The sequence below is a fragment of the Anneissia japonica genome, unplaced genomic scaffold, assembly GCF_011630105.1.
Source record: "Anneissia japonica isolate Jap-2015-1 unplaced genomic scaffold, ASM1163010v1 scaffold502_len386481_cov162, whole genome shotgun sequence".
Taxonomy (NCBI): domain Eukaryota; kingdom Metazoa; phylum Echinodermata; class Crinoidea; order Comatulida; family Comatulidae; genus Anneissia; species Anneissia japonica.
The window spans coordinates 208,820-230,834 of NW_022756308.1; the positions used below are offsets into that span (position 1 = coordinate 208,820).

Genomic DNA, 22,015 nt, shown 5'->3' on the forward strand with positions numbered 1-22,015 from the left:
CCGTTCCAAGACTCCTACATATGCTATACTGAAAATGCTTGCTCAGTATTCAGAATGGCAAGACTTACAAAGTAAAACTATGAAAAGTTGACCAGTAGACAATTAACATTTTCATATTTTTTTTAATTTCATTCTGCTTCAAATCGATTACCAAGGAGATCATTCCAAGCTTGAATTCAATTACCCAACGTGTTGCTAGGTTATCACAAGGGACTAACAAAGTAAGTAAATAAATTAAATTGGTGACCTGTCACAGAGAATTGCATACACAAATAATATTAACATTTTTTCACTGAAAATTGCAATTGCTTATTTTGATTGAAGTAACATAAAAATTATCAACTTTAGCTTTTATTTTATTACTTTCCAGTCAGAGTACAGATTTTTAAAATTTGATTCTATGCTTAAGTTAATAATTTGTATGTTATTGTTACTGCAAAAAAGTAAGCACTTTAATTTCCAAAATTATTTTTTTTGAATTTTTGTCATGTTTAACAAATAATCTTAAATAAGTGTTTTTTTCCCCCATTCAATTATATCATTCATTATGTTATTGTTACTGCAAAAAAGTAAGCAATTTAATTTTTATATTATTGATATATATATTATTTTTATATATTATTGATCTGTTCACTTTATATAATCAGTGGTGGATCCAGGTGTCCCCTTCCACTCAACATTGGGGTAGGGTGGGGGTGGTGAAATTGAGAATGCCGAAATCCCATTCCGATGCAAACTTAACGATCACTTTTAGTAGTTTAACTTGCTTGGTGGAACTTATTTACCGCCATGAGGAAAGGGTTAAGGGGGAGGGTGTGGGCACCACTCCCATCCTTCTCCAGCCTATGCCCATGAGATAGAAAATTTGCCACTGATACTTCTGTACTTTATTTCATTAATTTCACGTGTTGTTTTTCATTTGGTTCATTCAGTACTTTACTAATGTACTGTACTGTGCCAAAATAAAACATTTGACATTTGACCTCATTTCAGAGTTCAATTGACACACCGGCAGCAGGGGAACTGGCAGTAAATAAAGAACCTTTGTCCTGTTTGAGTTCATCTCTCATACCGGACGAGGAATTTTCAGAGGAAGAAGATGAAGACGAGGAGGAGGATGAGGAAGGCGGAAGTTCTCAAAACCTAATGGCACTCTGGAAGAGCATGGGTCAGGATTGAATAATGCATGATTAGTGGAACGACATCTTGGCAAACACTATTTGTGGGCCATGCATTCAGAGGAAACCAGCTGGTATTGTTGAAGCAGCAATAGTAAAAGAAACTCTTTACTGGTCTGACAACATGCTTCCTTTTAAAGGTGGTACAGTACTGTATTGTTTTATTCCTTTTGAAGCTGCGGTTAATGCCACAAAGAATGAATTTGTTGTCCCAGACTATTGAAAACCAGTTTTTAATATTTAGTATATTTGAAGCAGTCATGGTTAATGCTAATAATCTGGTGACTAAGATTTTTTGATTGAAAAATACATGCCATGCTTAAATGAAGATATAACAGAATTCCTTATTGCTGCTTAACGCCATAATAAGAGCACAAATTACATAACATTTCCTTGCAAATTGCTAACAGTAAACAATCAGTCTATTAGAAGCTTCAAGGTTTTCTTTGATGGGGAGTGCACAATGTCAGAACAAATTTCATCTTTATGTAAATCACTCAATTACAACCTCAGAAATATCTCCCAAATCAGAAATTACATACAGTCTGTATTACTGAATTCACTACTTCATGATTCATCTGATAAGGAAAGAAATTGTCTCCAGCTTATTCAGAACAGGGTGACAAAACTCATGTTCCAAGTGAGGAAATAATATGACCATGTCACACCCTTACTCGCAAGGCTTCACTGGTTACCAGTTCATAAACGCATCACTTTCAAGATCCTAACTCTAAGTGCCTACCTAATAGTGCTCCATCGGGAACTTTCAACTCTGTATACTCCTTCCCATGCTCATACTTTTTAAGCGCTGTGAGACTCCTGTAAAGAGCGCTATATAAATGTTAAAATATTATTACATGTGTATTTCTGAAGTAAAGTACTGTAGCAGTGAGGATGGCTACTGTAAGTGTAAAGACCTTGATAATACAGTATTGCTCTGATATTTCCTTGTGGAAGTTGCCTTAAGCATAGAATTTTGATTGTTCCTGCTTGCATCAGAACAGTATTTGTGTTGAAGGATGTGGTATATCAGCAAAGCCTTTGGACAAATCGACAGGTCATGAGGTCGAGTCCAAGGCCAGGTGGAGTGTAAATGGTTATGTAACCTAGAAGGCAGTAATGGTGCCTGGATTTTGCTGATTTTGTCCAATGTCCCTCAAAGGAAGTGGGGGATGGCAAATTTCCTAGCTTAAGCTCCCAGTGGGACAGGCCGACCCTAGAAATTTTTTTGGGCATACTGTAATACTTTAGGTTTTAAAGTCTCAGAAAAGCTTGCAATTCTCAAAGATAAAAGGCACTTGGACTTCCACCCCTGAACCCCACACAAATTATTTTTCAAAACTAAATACTATTGATAACCTCAATATTTAATACTCGATTGTCTGCATTTTTATTAATTTATCTTTTGACCATTTGGTTTGAACTAATTCACATGTTCAAATTATTGTATATTTATTAGCATACTGTATAGTGTTTCTCATGATCTCAATAATAATAAACTTGAAGTAATGAAGTTGTATTATATTATACAGTACTGGGGTAATATGTTGTGGCTTTTATACGCTTCACATTACAGTACATCTGTTATCCCACATAAAATGAGTTGCGGAAGGGATAGTATGCTAAAAAATACTGTTTGCTTAACACTTGCAAATTTTGCAATTCAATTACAAAATTGAATAGTTCATTTAAAATATCAAATTAGCTACTAAATTCCAATGCTGCATGGAATGAAAATAAATAGTGATGATTTTCTGACTTTTTACAAGAAATATGGAATACTGTATAAGCCATAATATATCAGGGTACTTTTACAATAATAATGTATGTATATATTTCTTTAGCTCAGCAGACCATTGGCATAATGCCTAAGAACTGTAAATGACTCGCGGCCGGATGTCCTGAACATTGTTAAGTTTTTTTAGTGTGACCTTAACAACCTATTTCAAACCAAATTAGGCCCTTATTTAAGCCAAATGGTGATAGACTTTTGCAATATATTTTTATAAATCATGTATATCAAAATCTTTAAAAGTATACCCTTACAAAGGTCAAATTTTCCCTACCAGCAACCCCAGCTAATTAAAGGGCCCTGAAGAGGTCCTTAAGAAAGCTTTACATATCTCTTGGTACACAAAGGACACACAGACAAGACGACAAATATTAACAGTGTATGTAACATTTTGTAAATTGATATTAACTTATTTTTGTACTGAAGGTAGATGACAATTATAAATTATCAGTAAATGATAATTAAAAAAAAAAAAAAGATTAAACGTTTTACATTCAAGTATCTTTATGTTTATTGTAGACTCCCCACTCCATGCTCAAACATTGTGTTCTGAGGTTGCAAATAAGTTTGTAGTATTTTCTATGTTCCATTAATGAATGTTTGTCTCTACAATACTTTATTCTCTTCTGAGGTTCTATAAGCCGGGCACTTACTTCCCTGCCAGATGCAACGATGTGCGTGCAACAGATCGTTTTTAATGCTGAGAGTGTCCAAGCTCCAGTTGGGGAAAAACTAAATTTGTTGGTGAATTTTTTTTAAATTAAAAGTTAATAAAAATTTTGTGTTAATTAATTGATTATTTAAAAGGATGTCCGGGGTACCAGTTCACCTGTCTGGGGTACTAACCCCCTGCCCCTCCCCCCTCTTTCGGGGCAACCCATATGATTGCAATAGTATACAACACCTCGCACATAATGATAGCACTGGAGATTTGATTTTTCCCTAACCAAGTGGGGACCCTTTTCCCCCTCCTGAATGACGATCCATCCAATGCTCACAAAGTTGGAATCGTCGGCTGATGTTCGTATGATGCAAGGAGTGCGGGGTTTTAGTGGTTAAGATGTTTTCCCTCCAATACCAGGGTCCTGCTTTTAAATCTGATAGTGGCACAGGATTTTTTTCCTTTATATAAAAGCATCACAATATTTCATTTAAGGAACCCTGAATATTAACCAGCCTTCTAGGATAAACAGGAAGGATCATTCTCTATAAATATGGTTTTAAAAATAGAATGATGTTGCTGTAAATTATTGTGCTTGATTAGTTTTTTTTTTTTTTAGCAGATAGAAACGGTCATCCCTACTCTTAAAAAACACATTTTCTAAGCAATAAATGTAAACTTCATGTTGGTGAAATACACCATGGTTGTTCCTCTGATGTCGGTATACCAAGTATTTCAAAAATATCTTAAACTCAGATATGATTTATTCCTAGCCCCACTCTAAGGAGGAGCAGAAGATTCAAGACTTTTTCTACACCATTATTAAAGTACAGTATTTTACTCTACTAATAATGACAGCACTTGAAAAATGTTTGTCAATACACAAGATTTCTCTTTAAAATCCTGCACCTTCTACTTCAATCAGTTGTTTGTGAATTTTTTCCATCAACTGCAACAATTTTCACTTTGTCCACTTTAACGACATCTGTGCCTTCTCGAAACTCAACATCATCCAGTACGAATGTCCATACATTATCACAAAAGCGGTAAGTGTTTAGGTGTCCCTAAATTTGAATGGAGACAAAAACATGAAATCAGATCTGGTGAGTAAATAGTTAGAAATGTATTTTTTTACAATACATTTAATTAATTCTGTACTGTATTTTATAAAATAGTTTACTACAACTGTATGACAATATTAAAAACACAGATCACTTTTAAGAAAATAAGGAATGTCTCCCAGTGTTCTGCAAAATTAACCACCAGAATGACCAATTGGGATCCTCAGTATACCTTTAACGTAAACAAATTATTTATATTATAATAGAAAAATGAAAAAAAAAAATAATAATTTAAATGAAAACAGTAATTAAACAAAATGAAAAAAAAAATAAAATAAAATTGACACATTAAACAGAAAATATAAAATCAATCAAGATAGTAAGTCTTCAAACTTAATGGGTTCCAAATCCACTGGAAGAATTTCACCACGTTTGTAGTTGATAAGCATAAACCAACAAAATTTGGAGATGGGCATGGCATGTGGTAAGAACAACACATGGACTGGAAGAATAACTGAATGGATACCCAGAGAAACAACAATATGAAATACAGAAACATAGGTGGACAGACAACCTGACACTAAGATTTAAAGGTTTAAGATAAACAAATTATTTATATTATAATAGAAAAATGAAAAAAAAAAATAATAATTTAAATGAAAACAGTAATTAAACAAAATGAAAAAAAAAATAAAATAAAATTGACACATTAAACAGAAAATATAAAATCAATCAAGATAGTAAGTCTTCAAACTTAATGGGTTCCAAATCCACTGGAAGAATTTCACCACGTTTGTAGTTAATAAGCATAAACCAACAAAATTTGGAGATGGGCATGGCATGTGGTAAGAACAACACATGGACTGGAAGAATAACTGAATGGATACCCAGAGAAACAAACAATATGAAATACAGAAACAAGGTGGACAGACAACCTGACACTAAGATTTTAAGATTTTACAGGCCCGTAGCCAGGTCCTTCCAAGGGGGGGGGGGGTTTTCTGGGCAGGAGATCCACGGTCGAAGCCCCAGTGGGGTCGGCAAAACCCCCAAAGCAAGAAAATTTTTGTGCTTTATGGGTCTAAATAATGCTATAAAAACAGATATGTTTGAAAACGTCTGTGTCTGGGTGGGTCTGCAGTGCATTAGTTGGGTTGGAAGACTTATTTGGGAAATTTGAAGTGGGGGTTCGCCATCCATAAAAGAGGGGGGTTTGCTAGAAAAGGGGGTTCTCCCAAACCATAAAAACCCTCCCTGGATACGGGCCTGTTTTATATATAGAAGAGTTGTGTTAAACAGTGGACTAATGGGCCCTGAAGTAAGAAAGCAGGTTAGTGCTGCATATTAATAATTCAATATTAAATTGCATTACCTTGAAATTGACTTTACTCCTCGTCTTACTGTTGAGAGATATATTAATAGCTTTGTCAAACTTTTGAAGTACTGTTAAGGCCAGCTGAGGTGTTATGTGCTGGGACTGCCAGTAAAAAAGGTAATAAATAGCATAAAATTAACAAAAGCTATTAATAAATACAATATTCATTAATACTGTAGTAGGGCGAGACTTTTTTTTATACCTTGTTTAGCGAATCCACCGACTGCAAATATTTATTTTTTTTAAATAAAAATAAAATTTTATTTTTGGCCAGTTAGTGCACACGTATCGATATTCCAACTAGCAATTATTTTTTATTTTATTTGCTAATTTGTGAATGATTACCTAGCAAATTATAACAAAAATATTAACTAGTGTGAATTTCGAGCCCTGTTCACCAATAAAATTTTATTTTTTTCTTCCATTTGGATGTTTTTGGCAAAAATATTTGCTAATTAAGAAAACAAAAGTTTATTTTCAGTTTTATTCCGCCCTTCTCCGATGATATTTTAAAAAATATGTATGCGAAACAAGGAATAAGTCTCACCGAATTAAACAAGAATTTAATTTTTTTTGCAAAAAATGAATTCTGTAAAACAAATAGGCCCTAACTAGGCTAGGCCTAAGGGCAAATAGAAAAATTTATTAGATTATCACTCCCACCCACGTCACAAATTCAGGAAATATTGAATGGACAAAATTTTTTCATTTTTTTGCAGCATCAATTATTTCAACAGCATAAAAATATTCAATGCAATTTTGTGACTTCAAATACAATTTCTTTAGGAAACTATAAAATTAAACCAATTTTTATACAATATTTACTATTACAGCCCAAATATAAACAGTCCCTCCCTCATCGATAAAAACAAAAGCGAAATAATCTATTGTTCCGATTAAAAAAAAAAAAAACCCCTCCCTCATTAATTTTTTTTTTTTTTTTTAAGTGATGATCTAAATTTTTCTATGTACCCTAAATTAGTAGGCTAGCCAAGGGACCCGAGCCAAACCCTATTGATGCCCTAGCCCTCTAGCCAAGTTTTCTACTTGGATTAAATACAAATCTTGTAAAACCGGATCAATCAAATAAGGGCGGTAGTTAGGCCTAAGCTAGAATAGCTAGGCCCTAGGGCTTTAGTTGGTAAGGGCAATTTCGGCCGCGGCACGAACGGACACGAAACAATCTCGGCCTGGCCCTTAAAAAGCCTAGAACCAGGCTTAGGTTGAGTCCTAGGATACATTTTACCTGAATAAGCTCATCTAGGCTCTCGCTAAGACAGTTGCCAAGCGTGGTCGTCCTGTAAAGCTGATAATTCATTATCACCTTAATAAAGAACCTCTGTTTTTGTTATAATTTCCTCGGCTACAACACAAAGAATCAGCAAAGAATCAACTATCCAACCTTCCTTTATATTTCTTGCAGTGGGTCTGTAGAGGTCGCTCTATCCAAAAAATAATGTATAAGCTCGCTGTTCGCGTGAGCCACATGGTTTTTTGCTCTATCTACACTAATCGTTCGTTATTCCTTCCTTTTCATTCGATAAATCCATTTATTTGTTCATTCATCCATCATCCATCAAGAGATCCACCTACTCACATTGACTGGGTTTATCATGATCCTTATCGGAAGAAAAATAAATAAACCTAAAATTTTGGCCTATTTATTTAGGCCAAAATTTATCATTTAATGTTAAAATTTTGGACTTTGTTCTTTAAATTGAGAAGGGTACTCTATTAGAGGAAGACACCTATAGCTCTTTTCGTTATATTAAAATCTTTTAACATTTGTATCTATCCAAATAAGGGTCACTCACCGACCTACAAAATAAACATTTGTAAATATACTGTAATTAGTCCTACAACAAAACCAACCAAAGTCGCCAATTATAACGGGATTGCTATAAGCAATATTGTAATAAAATTATAATATAATTAGGCCTATATTATCATATAGGAGATTAAACCAGCTATACTGTACCACTAGTCTATATTACTCAGTTATAAAAAGTACAGAGTGCAATTGAGAAGAATTTAGCAATTAAGAAGGTGCAGACTAGGCCAACATTGGAAAGAAAACGGGGTTCTTAAAATGCTTTAACCTATAAATTAATCCCATCAATCCTAAGTGTAAGTGCCAGTGTAATGATAAATGTAGTATAAATTACCGTAATGTTGTTATTATTAGTAACATTCGTTCCCATAGATTTTGTTGTTTTCAGTAATTTGTTTTAAATTTCTACTCAGAAAGGCAACATACTTGAAAGCAAAGGAAACCGTTGAATTTCTTTAGCAAAGCTAGGATTTTTCTTTCTGCATTAATGAGCTACATAAAACTACTAAAAATATAATTTAGTACTTTAATTGATTTCTGTACTTTCTATATTTATTAAGCTTGCAGTAGAAATGGAACGGGAACAAAAGTATACTGTGTTGATGAGTAGTGGACTGTTAGATTGACTCAAATTTTCAATTCAAATCTGACTTTAGGTCTATTCAATGTTTTTAAGAGATATTTTTTTTGGTTATTTGACCCTGTTTAATTATTTTGCATCTTTGATTGTAACTTTTAAAGTTATCTTTAATCATTTAGGCCTATCCTATATTCAGTTTATTTTAAATTAATTCATTTTGTAAATTAAGAATGATATTATGCCATTGATTGTTTTTTTTTTACCTCATTTATATATGTATATAGGCCTATAATATACATTTTTAATCTAAATTAATTTATATTCATTATTATTATTATTATTATTATTATTATTATTATTATTATTATTATTATTATTATTATTATTATTAGTATTATTATTATCATTATCATTATCATTATTATCATTATTATTATTATATTATTATTATTATTATTATTATTATTATTATTATTATTATTATTATTATTATTATTATTATTATTATTATTATTATTATTATTATTATTATTATTATTATTATTATTATTGATATTTTATTACTGTTATCCTTAATGTTAATTGATGTTATCGTTTGTTTTGTTGATGTTATTAATGACGTTTGCCAGAAACACAAGCTACGATAAACGGGGCCAATAAAACGTCGTCGCTACCTGCCAACCTATCATTTTATGCAGAAGAAATGGCGTCAAGTCCCGATAAGAAAGTAAAACCCGGTGGTAAGGGTGGAAAAACATCAATTTTTGGATCAAACACTAACAAATCTTACGGACGTTCATATGGAAGTACACGGACTTCAATTGCTACACAAGAAACTTACATTAAGCATACGGTTTCTCCCGGGGACACCCTGCAAGGAATAGCGTTAAAGTACGGGACAACGGTAAGTTCGATCGGCATTTCTAAACACGCCGCCCACCCTGAGTGAGCATGTATTTCGCTTTAATGGGCTAGGCCCTTAGGCCTAGCTTAATATGGAAGATGTAGACCTAGCCTAGATTTCATGTACCTAATAATAAGTAGGCCTAGACTACCTCATTAGAGTGCATCCTGGTATCTGACGCAACCGCGGCAGTGGTCTCGCCAGGATACTATTTTTTCGAAAGACTGGGATGTCACAACAAACTTATTCTTAGAATCTAGGCCCTAGGCTAGGCCTAGGCCTAGGTATTCCAACTACTAGGCCTAGGCTAGGCCTAGCTAGCTAGACCTAGGTTAGGCCTACCCTAGGCCTACATACATGCCAACCTTTGAGTAAAAAAAATCAGGATAAAAAGCACTACGCGCCAACTGACAGTGGGAGGCTAACTAAGAAGGCTAAGCCAGGTGTAGGTTTCATTAGGTCGGGTCTGTGGGGAATCCCCCTAAAGCTGTGGCAGAGCCACTGGGAATCTTTCTTTTTAGAGAGAAAAAATGATTTACATATTTAACTAATTACTATTAATTTGTAAAATTTAAATTAGGCTAAAGTAATTTAATTCATTGTTAAATCAGGAGAAGCTGCCAGGGAAAATCAGGAGAACAATTTTCAATTAGGAGACAAGTCTCAAAATCAGGAGTCTCCTGATCAAATCAGGAGTGTTGGCATGTATGAACCTAGTAGTAGGCCTACGTAGGGGAGGCTAGGCATGGGCTTATGCTTTGTCATCCATGCCTAGCTAGCCTATCTGACAGGGATGTCTCCCGGCCGCTTTCTAGTCAGAATGGCAATAAACTAAAACGACAATAAATAAAATGGGCAATAAACCAAAACGACAACACTTTAAGAATGGCAATAAGTCAAAACAGCAATAAACCAAAACGGCAATAAACCAAATAAATAAATAAAACTTTAAAATACAAACAAAATGAGGCTAAAACAGTTTATGTCATAAAAGTAAAAAAACACACAAAAAAAACATCAATAACAATAATAAAAATAATAATAATAGGCCTATTAATGAAAATATAACAACATACAAATTCCATAATAAAAGGATTGGGGGAAACAGTCAAATAAAGCAGCAAACATTCAAATAAATAAAACTTTAAAATACTGACAAAATGAGGCATTTAAACAATTTGTGATGGATGTGTGAAAAAAAAAGTGATTAAACATTAAAAAAATAAAAATATTTTTAAAAACCCCGACTAAACAGGAAGAAAGCAAGAAAAAGAGCCCATGGCAATATTTTGCGTAGAAAATCATTTTATTGATACTCAACTTATACATTTGAATATTGCTGGGAAGGGAAAAGAGAGCACTCAAAAAGCCCCTACCATATTGTGGCCTAAATGCCATATATTGTAAGAAAGAGAAAGGGGCACTCCAGACGGCGGTGATCCCAGACCTTCATGTTTGACCTTAACATTTTTTTTTTTTCAGTTTGCTACAGGAGAACAATCCTCTTTTGGAACATATTGAGTAAATAAAATATAAAATATGATAGAAACACTTCCAGTCACTGGAAGTATTCTGTTATTTTTATTTATTTTTTTAAAACATATTTATTCAGGATACATTGGAATGAAAGTAAATGTACAATAATAATAAACTTGACAAAGCGTACTAAAATTATCTACCAAATGGTCCTCATTAAAACAACAATTAAAATATTAATGAAAGATAAAAATTATTAATTTTAACAAGAACGAATGAATAGGCCTACAATACTTGAAGTTACCAACAAAGAAAGTGATTCGAAAAATGTCAAAAAGTATGTTTTAAAATTTGATGAAGATTGTAAATTGTATTAACAAATCTACAGATATAAAAACAAGTTAAGAATTAGATCACTTCTCCACGCAGCTACCGTAGTAATAAAATTGTGTAATTGCCGTATTAAAGTATAGTACAGTAATTCAGTGTTTAAAAAATTAAATGAAGCCTTGATTATTCCAGCCTCTTTCAAAATTTGGGAACTCATTCCAACACCGTGTTCCAGAGATCTTAAATATAAATAATAAATGATTGATTCATTTTTACAGTATTAGCCATTGCTGGTACTATTTTATAGACAATTTAAATAGTAATCACATCTATTTTCTATTTTGTGCCACATCAGTTCTTCAATAATTTGCTCATCACTATACTTAATATAACCAATTTTTTTATTTTAAAATATTGTTTTTTTTTTACATACAGTAAGTATTTCCCCATACAGAGCATCCATAGTCAAGACAAGGTTGGATTGTAGTTTTGTACAGATTTTCTAAAAGGTTTTGATTTAGAACATTACATAGTTCACTTAAGCATGTAACTTTAAAGCCTAGTGATTTAGTTTTAAATGAACAATGTGTTCATTCAAAGTCAGTTTGACCTCTTCCAACATTCTTCCATTTATGAGGTTCCTTATAATACTATTTATCAACATACATTTACTCTTTTGTGCGTTAACGGAAAGTTTATTTTCGTCATACCATTCAGCAACTCTATTCATAACACTTTGTAGTTGAAAGTTAACTAACATCAGTATTCATACTACTGTTGAATAGATGCATAAATAACATCATCGTCTGCAAATATCCTTATTGAGACATTCTCAACAACCTGAGGTATATCATTAATAAACAGAATAAATCATATTGGGCTTAGAATGCTTCCTTAGGGTACACCAACATTAATTTGGTTTTCTTATAGATTTTTTATTTTTATTTTATTTTGTAATATAATATAGTTTAAGATAATACCCTGGACCTCAGGGAAGAACAGTGTAACAATACTGACTGAGTATCCAGAGTAAAGAAAGATTTCTATCTATCAATCTATCTACAATACAATGTGTTTGCGATTTGATAAATACTGTTAGCTTTTGAACCATTTTAATTCATTTTCTTGAAAACCTTATTTTTGGTGACTTAAACAATAGTACATCATGGTGTAACACTTGGACACATCAAGGAAACAATGCACCAACACTTTCACTTTCATTTAGAGCTTCTAGCCAGTCTTCAACAACCCTATGTGGACATGATATCGTAGAGTGTTTTTTCCGGTATGCATATTGCTCAATGCAGATTAAATTGAATTACCGTAGTTCTTTTTTTTTGGAACTCTCTTTCGACAATTTTTAGGATTTTCCTGTAGGTCTAGGCCTAGCTAGGGGCCTCCTCGAAAAAGGCAATTAAAAAAAATTGATTAAAAACATGCAATGTTTGAACACCAAACAACCAATTTTGGCTGTGCACTTTTTGGCTGCAACACAAACATGTGGAGCGACAAAGTTAATCATTTTTTAATAATTTTATGGGGGGATATTGGACCTGGGCTAGCCTAGGTCTCTCCTCTCTTCTCGGCCTACTGTTGTCCTTGTTTGTTCGCTCGTCCATTGTGCCGATGAGCACAGTCGAAAGCATACACTTTCTTGCCGCACACCGTATTCTCCTCGTCATCATAACTGGACTTCACATGAAATACATTGTCTTGTTGGTGAGAAAGAAACTACGGATTGGAAAATGTGTTGTATAAACAAAATGGTGACATCATTTCCGCCGCAAAAACCGATTTTCGCAAAAATGCAGTTGCAACACGGATATGCTGTCTGGACACTCGTTAAAAAAGAGGTTAAAAAAAATTGATTATTTTGTGTTTATCATCAGTAGACAAATTCCCCTATATAAATACATACACCCGGCGAGTTGATTGGCCGAGCGGTTAAGTCAGGGCACCGTAACCTTCAGCTACAGTATCGGCGCTGGTTCAAACGGCTCACTCGCCAATGGTTCTCGTGGTGGAACAAGTCTTCTCGGACTAGGACTTTAAACCGTAGGCCCAATGTACGCATTTGTCCTGTGTGCACTTAAAAAAACCCAGTACATCCTTCGAGAAGAGTTGTTTAATGGATATGCCACCTAGGATAGTGATTAACTTTGCTGATTGGCATATCCTTGGCGCTCGTGCCTAAAGAAATGAAATGAAAATGAAAACCTCCCCTCCCCCTTATCATTATCCAAAAAAAAAAATCAGGGTGCACATTTTTTAAATTCAATATTTTCTGTGCTCAAGTTAATATGTTACTGCAATATGAGGAAGTTAATTTCAAAATTATTTTTTGTTATTTTTGCGGGACAATAGGCTAGCTCCAGCATCACAGCCGGGACAATTGATACACATTTTATTTTTTAGAAGCCTGTTGAAAAACAAGTCGAAGTTTTACAGTATGTCATATTTCAATGAAAAAAAAACCAGATATACATGTAATTTTGGGTTTTATGTGAGGTCAACATTATAGAAAATAGGAATAAAACTTGGGACAAAAAGTATATATAAATATAAAAACTGTACAACTTGTTTACATTTTTTCGTGACAGATGGAACATTTTCATATGAAAACTATAATATACATTAAAAATATTTATATTAAGCAATTATATCTGGATTGTAATAACATGTGTATTAGCATTGATATTTTAAACCATTTACAATATGCGTATTATAACACATGAGATAAAAAATGAAATGCAATTTTAGGATGCTTTCAACCATTAAAATTCCCTAAATTACAAATTGTCTTAGTATAAACAGAGTAAAAATAAGTGGTTTCTGAAAGCTTAATTATCCTACTTTACAGGAAAACATCATTTGAAAATGCACCATTAATATAGATAGCCATTTCGTCTTTAACAAACTTCCTTCTGTTTAATTCTCAGGTTCAGCACATTAAACGGGTGAATAAGCTTTACACAAATGACAGTATTTTTCTTAGGCCAACATTGAACGTTCCTGTAGGTGATGTACCGCTACCGGCTCATGTCTTACAAACAGCCACCGCAGACACGAATGGTAGCCATGCCTGCAGCAAATCACATGAAGGTACAGACGATGAAAAAGAAGATGATGCAAGCAACGAGACCAAAGAGAACGTCATCAAAGACAACCCAATGGATTTCTTGAACCGCATTGACCAGCAGCTGCAACAGCACACAAGTAGTTTCAAGAAAATAGAAGAAACATCAAGGTAGGCAGTGACTTGTCCAGAGGGAAGCAGGGCCACTTGTCCCCTGTAAATGACTGCTAAAATTTTCTGATTTTCATAGCTCATACAATGTACCTGCCAATTCCAATTTTTAAAATTCTAATAACTGTCCATTTTAGGCTGTAGTTAAAACAATTCTGTATACCAACACCAGAACACATTGGTGTTTTGTTTTTCCCTAGCTTTCTCACCATACAAAATTTTAAAAAGGAAAATTACTGTGTATGGGAGACCACAATACTGTGTGTAAAATTATAAATTTGCTTATTATTACCTTATTAATTTCAGTGGTCAGCGGAAGTCATTTTTTTAATTCACAAAAAACGTTAATTCTCCCATAGTTTTAACTCTATGTATCCCAGGTTGTGTATAGTACATGCTGTAATACTGGCCAGTATTAAAAAGTTGTTCAGGGATTTTCATAATTACTGTGGGGAACGTCGTTTTAGGCTATTTCTATGTTAAAAATTTCAATGTTGTATAACTTTAAGGTGTTCAGATAATTAAAAAAGTTTCATACAAATTTTATGAGTAATTGTCCTTTCTATTCATTACACTTATTTATTTATTTATTTTTTTTAAACCAAGTTGTTGGTGGTTTTTGTGGTTTTTAAAACAATTTTTTAAAACTTTAATAACTGACCAATCAAATCCATTCTAAGTGGCTGGATTGTTGACTACATTTATCTGGCTTTGGGTAGCATGATGTAGGGTTTTGTCTAGGCCTGGGCCTATGTTAATTGAAATAGTTCTCTCTTGTTGAAAATATACCAGTAAAATTTTCGGATAAAATATGTTTGTGGTACAGAAAGCAAGCTACCAAATGTGTGTTGGTGGAATATGATTACTCACATCTTTAATCTTTAAATGAGGCTGGTAGTACAATATATCCTAATAAATTAAAGCAAGTAAGGTGATAAAACAAATTATTTTTTTTTTTGTAGTATTGGGCAAATCCATGATCTACCAGGAATTACAATATCTCACAAATCACCTAACATCTCATCCAGGATTTCAGCAACACCTGGATTGAACGACAGCTACCAACTTGCCGGAGTCACAGTTAATACCCCAGAAACTATATCTGATGTTCCCTACGAGAGTAAATCAACTAGTCTTGTATGACGCAAAGTGTCTGTGGTGAGGATTTGAAAATAGTCAATGTCTATACAAGTTTATTCAGTTTATTTTACTGTATACATATTTTATTTTTGTTTTGATTCAATGCATATTCTATTCCTGTCGGTATAACAATTAGGAATTGCAGTTATCCACCATTAAGGTGTTTTGTACTGTAACATAAAAATGTCGGATTTATAAAGCACACATGCCAACAATGACTATATTTGCTCCACATTACAGTATTACCTTGGTCACTCTATCCAGCTCACATACACATACTAGCTCCCTTGAAAAAAATGCCATAATATTGTGGCTTGTAATAAGCACATTGGTGTTTTAACCTACCGAGTAACCTCAAACAATTTAAGGGGTGTTTATCTTGGAATGTAATGTGTTTTTTGAGAGCCGATAAATCGCAGTAATAATTTTAAACAAAAATATGACCTAGAACGAACATACAATACTGTATTTGTTGTTTCAGCAAGAATTTATATACCTAACCTTGTTTTGCATACCCATCACCAACCGAAAATGGTGATTTTTAAATAAAAATAAAATTCTATTTTCTCCTGTTTAACACACATGCCTCTGTGAAATATTGGATATTTCAGAAAAAAATTATAATTTTTTAAAATTTTACCCGCTGACAGTCTCCATGAATCTGAGACCTGACTTGGTGTTATTTTGATGTTAAATTATATTAAAATTCTAATCTGTTTACAGTTCATGATTTAAAAATACAGCATTATCAATCCAAGACTAAATTTTTAACAGTCGAAAAAATATTTGCAACGTTTATAATATGACCATGCAACAGGAACATAAAAAATTAAACATGCGATTAGTTATTTTTGTCTAAATTATTCCATCCATGTCAAAAGTTCTAATATAAATAATGGAACACATTGTACAAGGTTAAACATTTTAAAAGAAAATCATTTTAAAACATGTTGATATAATGTAGTAATTGAATTCCTTATAATAATTTTGTATGTACTATATTGTATACAGAATAATAATTAAACAGAAAGATATTTATTCAGAAGCATAATAAAAGTTAGAATAATGCATGATGGCAAATACTAGTACGACATGACAATAAGCCGATTCGTAGATTGCCTGTATGGAAGTCAGTTGACATAAGTCCTTGAATTAGTGTTGCTCTCTAATAAGCGCTGCACCAAACATGATTTTTTTTTTTCAAGAAGTGCCGCAGCACTTAATCGAGAGTACATCCTGTGTGTAATTAAACACTTTGAGAAACAGTGTTTTAAATACAATGTATATAGTGTTCAAATGAATAAATAAATCAATGAAGACACAAGCATATCTTTATAAACGTTTCTTTACGATGATGTAAGGTCTATGATACATTATAGGAATGGGCAAGGAAAGTGCCATGCCAATATATTTTTAATAAGCGCCATTCTCGAATAAGGGCTGCTCTTGGATAAGAGCTGCTTTCGAATACGCACTACACTAAAACCTCCAAAAATGTTATAAGCTCTGTGGTGCTTATTTCATTTTATAGATTTATAGTATTGCCATGCTCAGTTCAAACAACAAATGGCTTATTAGATTGAACCTTAAAGTCAAAGGTCAAACTGAATGTGATTTGGTGTTATTGATCTATATAACATCATGATAGTGATTAAATGCAATTTATAATAATTGTAAATGCTGAATAACAGTAATAGTACTGTATCTTGTATTTTAGTGTTCAATATTTAAAAGTAAAATTCACTTTCTCCATCGGTAAGCAGGTAAACATTTACAAACATTACAATACAAACTCTTGTTGATCAACTTCATTGGCTTGTACCTTGTAAACGATAATATTTATGCTTTATTTGTATCGAGTGTATTACAGTAAACACTCCTGTTTTAATGCGTTGATGATGTGCAAGGTAAATTCTTTTATTTTCAGTAATGTCAGGACTCAAAGATAAGATAATCTACTGTATTTGCTTTGGCATTTGGTGTATAAATGTGGGTATGGGGTGTGTCTTGATAATGCCTAATACTGTATTGATGTCAGCTCAGCAATACAGTATACTGTACTGTATTATATTATTATTTTTATTATTATTATTATTATTAATTGTTATTATTATTATAATCATCATTATTATTATTTTATTATTATTATATTTGTTAATGCTAAAATTCAATAATTTGATATACTGTATTTGTGTTGGTGCTGCATTGTAGAGATGTCAAGTATTCCATTGGTACTGCAAACCAAATACTCACTTTAAATTTTAGTCTTGCTTCACCCCAGCAGCTTCGGATCATGAAATACATGTAGCTTTAAACAGGGTTTGAACATACAATAATGTAGGAACAAAATAACATCAAATAAACAGGGTTTCAACATACAATAATGTAGGAACAAAATAACATCAAATAAACAGGGTTTCAACATACAATAATGTAGGAACAAAATAACGTCATTCCATAGAAAGTGGCTCTATCATAAAGTAATTAGCACCTAATACAGGTTTAGCAGTAATTACCACCACAGCAGGCTTGATCCTTTAATTCACCTTAATTTCTTATATAGCAACAGTGCAATTATTTAAGAATTTTAACTTTGAAAAACGGAGAAAATATACTGTACATCGAGGCATTGAAAATGAAAATGTTGTTTTTTTGTTTTTGTTTTTTTTTAAAACTTGCAGCAACAATTAAAAAAGATTTAAATATAGACATTTTGATTAATGAGTTTATATAGACATTGTCTTGATAGTTTATATATGGTAGTAAACACTTAACTGATGAGTTATATACATTTATGCCAATGAATATACAGACATTTAGACTGATGCATTAATACTTAGGCTGATGGCACATTTACTTCACGATTGGCTATGTGTATCACAACGCTCATGATTGGTGCTTCAGTCTAGGCCTAGCAATAATTATTAGTAATGTAAGAGCTGAATGGTAGATAAGAGTATTGTGTTGTCTGTGTGAAGATTATTCGAATAGTTAAATAGTTAGTGGTAGAATGCGTCACATGAAAAATATTGATGGTAGATATTTTTCCGATGTTCAAAAAGGGTCGAAAAATTTGCTGTCAGGGTGGGTCAAATGGTCAGTTACAGGGTAAAGGAAGAATAATTTGCTTAAAGGGTAAAGATTATTCACATATTCAAGTGTGGCAGGGAAATATTTTGTTGTCATCGTGTAGATTGTGGTAAATTGTAGTGGATGGAAATGAGTGGATAATTTGCTGTTTGTGGTGGAGATTATTAAATTTGTCAAGCAAATGGGAAGAGGGAATTAATTTGCAGTTTCGGCAGAAATTTTACAGTATTCAAGAGTGTGAAGAATATGTTAAAAGGGGCAAGAAAAATCAATGTTGAATAGAAGGGGATAGTCTGTTAACAAGTTTGAAATTTTATTTTTAGTGATAGGGATTGAATGGAAAGAGATATTATATTGCTGTGTGATTTATGTATTTTTTATATTAATTGTGCAATGTAATTATATTGTTATTTTTATTTATATATTTTTTTTCCAATTAATGATACTGCATTGAAAGAGTTGTTTTCACCCACCTCTTCAATTTTTTTCTTATAATCAAAGATTATTTTTGTCAATATATCAGAGTTTTGTGTGTATTCATTTATTTTTGTGTAAAAATTAAACCATTGATTTTATGATTTAATCATTGTAAAAATCAAGTGAAGAGCAAGTAACTATTGATAGGCTTAAACAATAAAAGTGTATACAGTAATTATTTTTGTTGTTAAAAAAATGTATCCTTATTTGACCATGTAAAAAGATGGTTGGTTCTCCATTTTTGTTATCCCCCAACAATTTTGAGTATGGAAGAGAGGGAGGTGTTTATTCAACCCTAAATTAATCAGGAAACAATCGGGCACAGCTATGTACCTATCTTGCAATGCACTCGTGTCTACTGGGCTTTTTCTGAAGTAGGGAGGGGATGACCAAACATTTTACAGTTTCTACGTGGTTTTTATTTTAGAAATTATAGTCAACGAAGTGGTGTTAACATACAACGTAATACAGATTAGAGATAGGAATATCATTTATGAATAAGTGGGCTGTCAAGCTAAATTGATTTAATCAATATTGCAGTAATCTGTTAATGTCAAAGATTAAATACTGAATGACTTTCGTATCTGTGAATCATTCATATGATTGCTTTCTTCAGTATGGTAGTAAGCTTTATGGTCTAGAATTAAGAAATATCATTAGGTAAAATACAAGATGCAGTAAATGCCGTACTTATATGAGAATACAATTATTGTTTATTGATTTTTCAGTTGGTAGTACTTGATAATACCAGTAGTATTCAGCATTTATAAACAGTGTTATACATGTCTTGTAATTTAGTTTAGTAAACTGTTTGTCGCCCCAAACATTTGATTAAATATGCATGATAATATCAATTAATAATTATTATTATTTTGAATTCATATTATTAAGTGTTGTACTGTGTAATACAAGTAGGCCTATATCAAATCTGTTAACCAACTAATTGTATTATACTATACCTCTGTGAGTATACCCTTGATTAATGCTTTCATTGTTTTGTTTGTTTTACACTGATATAAATAAAGAGTGTTACGGAATTATGGATTATTGTGAATATGTGTTGGTTATTCTTGGCAGATGATTTTGCTTCATGGTATGAAAATAAAACTATCAAGCTGTCTGTGATATAAGCTAAAAAAACAAACTTGATAAATAAAATAAAATATTTTAATTGCTCATTTTTAATATGCAAGTACGATTTTAGCTTTCAGATGTGTGTGCCCTGTAATAATAAGCCATTATTAAAGTTGCATATCATACACTAGTAGAAATTATTATACAAAGGATAGATTAATGCATGAAAAAATTCCTGTGGGCCTGTAAGCCTGGAGAGGTCCACTGTGCAATTACATACAAGTTATTAGCTTTAAATTGAAAACTTGTCAATTTAAAGACCCCCCCCCCATTTTGATTTAAATACACTGACCATATTTAAATGAGCAATTGACATATAAGAGCAAGAGAGTCATGATTCCATTTATTGCAATAATAAATTTATATAAATTAGTTTTCCTGAGCAAACACAATGCATATCACAAAAAATACACACAAAATATACAGTACAATACCATAACAGCCAACAAAAGCATACAGCATGTTTTACTAATGATGATGGTGGTTTATAACAACGATACCGACCATGACGACTACGATGAGTATGATGACGAAGACGATTTTGATGATGATTATCGTGATAATGATCACAGTGGCGTAACCATGAGTCACAGGGAGAGGGGTTGGGAGAGGTGAGAAAGTGTTGGCGCCACCATGCATTGTAGTAGTCGGGATATTTGAATATCAAACAATACAGTAACATATTAATTTAATTCGAATTCTCTAGGAGTTCTGCAAGCCCTGGTACATTATTTCGGAGTATTTTTTAAATTTAGAAATAGAATTAACGACCCCCGGTTTTCGAGATAGCGTTTTTTGTAATTTTTTAACCAAAAATGAGTGAAAATCACTATTTTCTCATTAAAACCTGTAGTGTGTGAAGGAAAATCAAAATTCTTTTTGGTATATGATCCTATGTAGCAGAGGCAGTTTTTAAAGTTGTTTTGACAAAAATCTGAAGTATTTGTAATTAACATATTGGTAATTAATCAAAATAGAAATACTGTATGAAATTTAACCTAAAAATTGTAAAAATATGGAGTTTTCCTTAATATTTTGGAAAATAATTACCAAAATCAGTTTTAGTTATAATAATCACTATTTAGTATGATTCCTTTAGCTCTAAAATGAGCCTAAGTCCAATAATTTTGAAGCATGTTATAAAATGCTGTGCCCTAAAATATAGATATTGGTCAGATTTGGTTAAAAAAAGTAGGTCATTGACCTCAAAGCGCACAGCTCACAACACTTAAGACTTGGTGTGGTGTATCAGGTGTACCAAGGTATGTCCATATTAAGACTATAAATGGTAAGCTACAGTAAATCGACTCATCTCTCAGACTAAAAAGAAACTGTTGACGTAACATAATGATCAGACTAGAAGAAAACAAAGATAAAACTTGGCGGCATATGAGTCCTATACTTGAACTATTTGTAGGACATTCGAAATATGTTTTTCTGTTCTTTTATGGTATTCTTCTGCAGCTGTTTTCAATTTCTCTTATTTTTAAAATTTAATAGGCGCTTAGTTTTATTGCTGTTTACTGTCAAAAATAAGTAGGCTTTCGAATATTATTGACGAACCCATAAACGTACTGCAAGATAACCTATAGTTTTACCTCTATAATTTAACAATGGGCTTCTTATACCGTATGGGTCGACGTCATAATCAGGCATAATGACTCTGCAATCCAAGTTAAAATGTTAACACATGTAGGCCTAAGATAAACTTCCTCTTGGCCATGGCTGTTATGTTACAT

General features: G+C 32.5%; 3 protein-coding genes across 3 annotated transcripts in view; 2 read left to right on the forward strand and 1 right to left on the reverse strand.

Moving 5' to 3' along the window:
- Positions 1 to 3,447, forward strand: part of LOC117124173 — a 12,369-nt gene extending 8,922 nt beyond the window's left edge. The window contains exon 4 of the mRNA XM_033270324.1: positions 994 to 3,447. Coding sequence (XP_033126215.1) covers positions 994 to 1,179 — 186 coding nt within the window. The 3' untranslated portion in view covers positions 1,180 to 3,447. The remainder of the gene's footprint in view (positions 1 to 993) is intronic.
- On the reverse strand, positions 2,548 to 7,486 carry LOC117124174 (transcription initiation factor IIA subunit 2-like). Its single transcript, XM_033270325.1, has 3 exons — positions 7,314 to 7,486; positions 6,065 to 6,169; positions 2,548 to 4,695 (listed from the first exon to the last, which is right to left on the reverse strand). The coding sequence occupies exons 1-3, from the start codon at positions 7,383 to 7,385 to the stop codon at positions 4,549 to 4,551; spliced, it is 324 nt and encodes a 107-aa protein (XP_033126216.1). The 5' UTR covers positions 7,386 to 7,486; the 3' UTR covers positions 2,548 to 4,548.
- A 1,665-nt stretch (positions 7,487 to 9,151) lies between these two features.
- On the forward strand, positions 9,152 to 20,186 carry LOC117124175 (lysM and putative peptidoglycan-binding domain-containing protein 2-like). The gene is made up of 3 exons (XM_033270326.1): positions 9,152 to 9,382; positions 14,128 to 14,435; positions 15,398 to 20,186. The coding sequence occupies exons 1-3, from the start codon at positions 9,182 to 9,184 to the stop codon at positions 15,576 to 15,578; spliced, it is 690 nt and encodes a 229-aa protein (XP_033126217.1). The 5' UTR covers positions 9,152 to 9,181; the 3' UTR covers positions 15,579 to 20,186.
- Positions 20,187 to 22,015: the final 1,829 nt, after the last annotated feature.

Coding starts and splice junctions, on each gene's coding strand:
- LOC117124174 (XM_033270325.1), bottom strand. CDS start 7,385: ATGAATTATCAGCTTTACAGGACGACCACGCTTGGCAACTGTCTTAGC. Junction 6,170..7,313: donor GCCTAGATGAGCTTATTCAG/GTAAAATGTATC, acceptor TTTTACTGGCAG/TCCCAGCACATAACACCTCA. Junction 4,696..6,064: donor GGAGTAAAGTCAATTTCAAG/GTAATGCAATTT, acceptor ATTCAAATTTAG/GGACACCTAAACACTTACCG.
- LOC117124175 (XM_033270326.1), top strand. CDS start 9,182: ATGGCGTCAAGTCCCGATAAGAAAGTAAAACCCGGTGGTAAGGGTGGA. Junction 9,383..14,127: donor CGTTAAAGTACGGGACAACG/GTAAGTTCGATC, acceptor TTTAATTCTCAG/GTTCAGCACATTAAACGGGT. Junction 14,436..15,397: donor AAAATAGAAGAAACATCAAG/GTAGGCAGTGAC, acceptor TTTTTTTTGTAG/TATTGGGCAAATCCATGATC.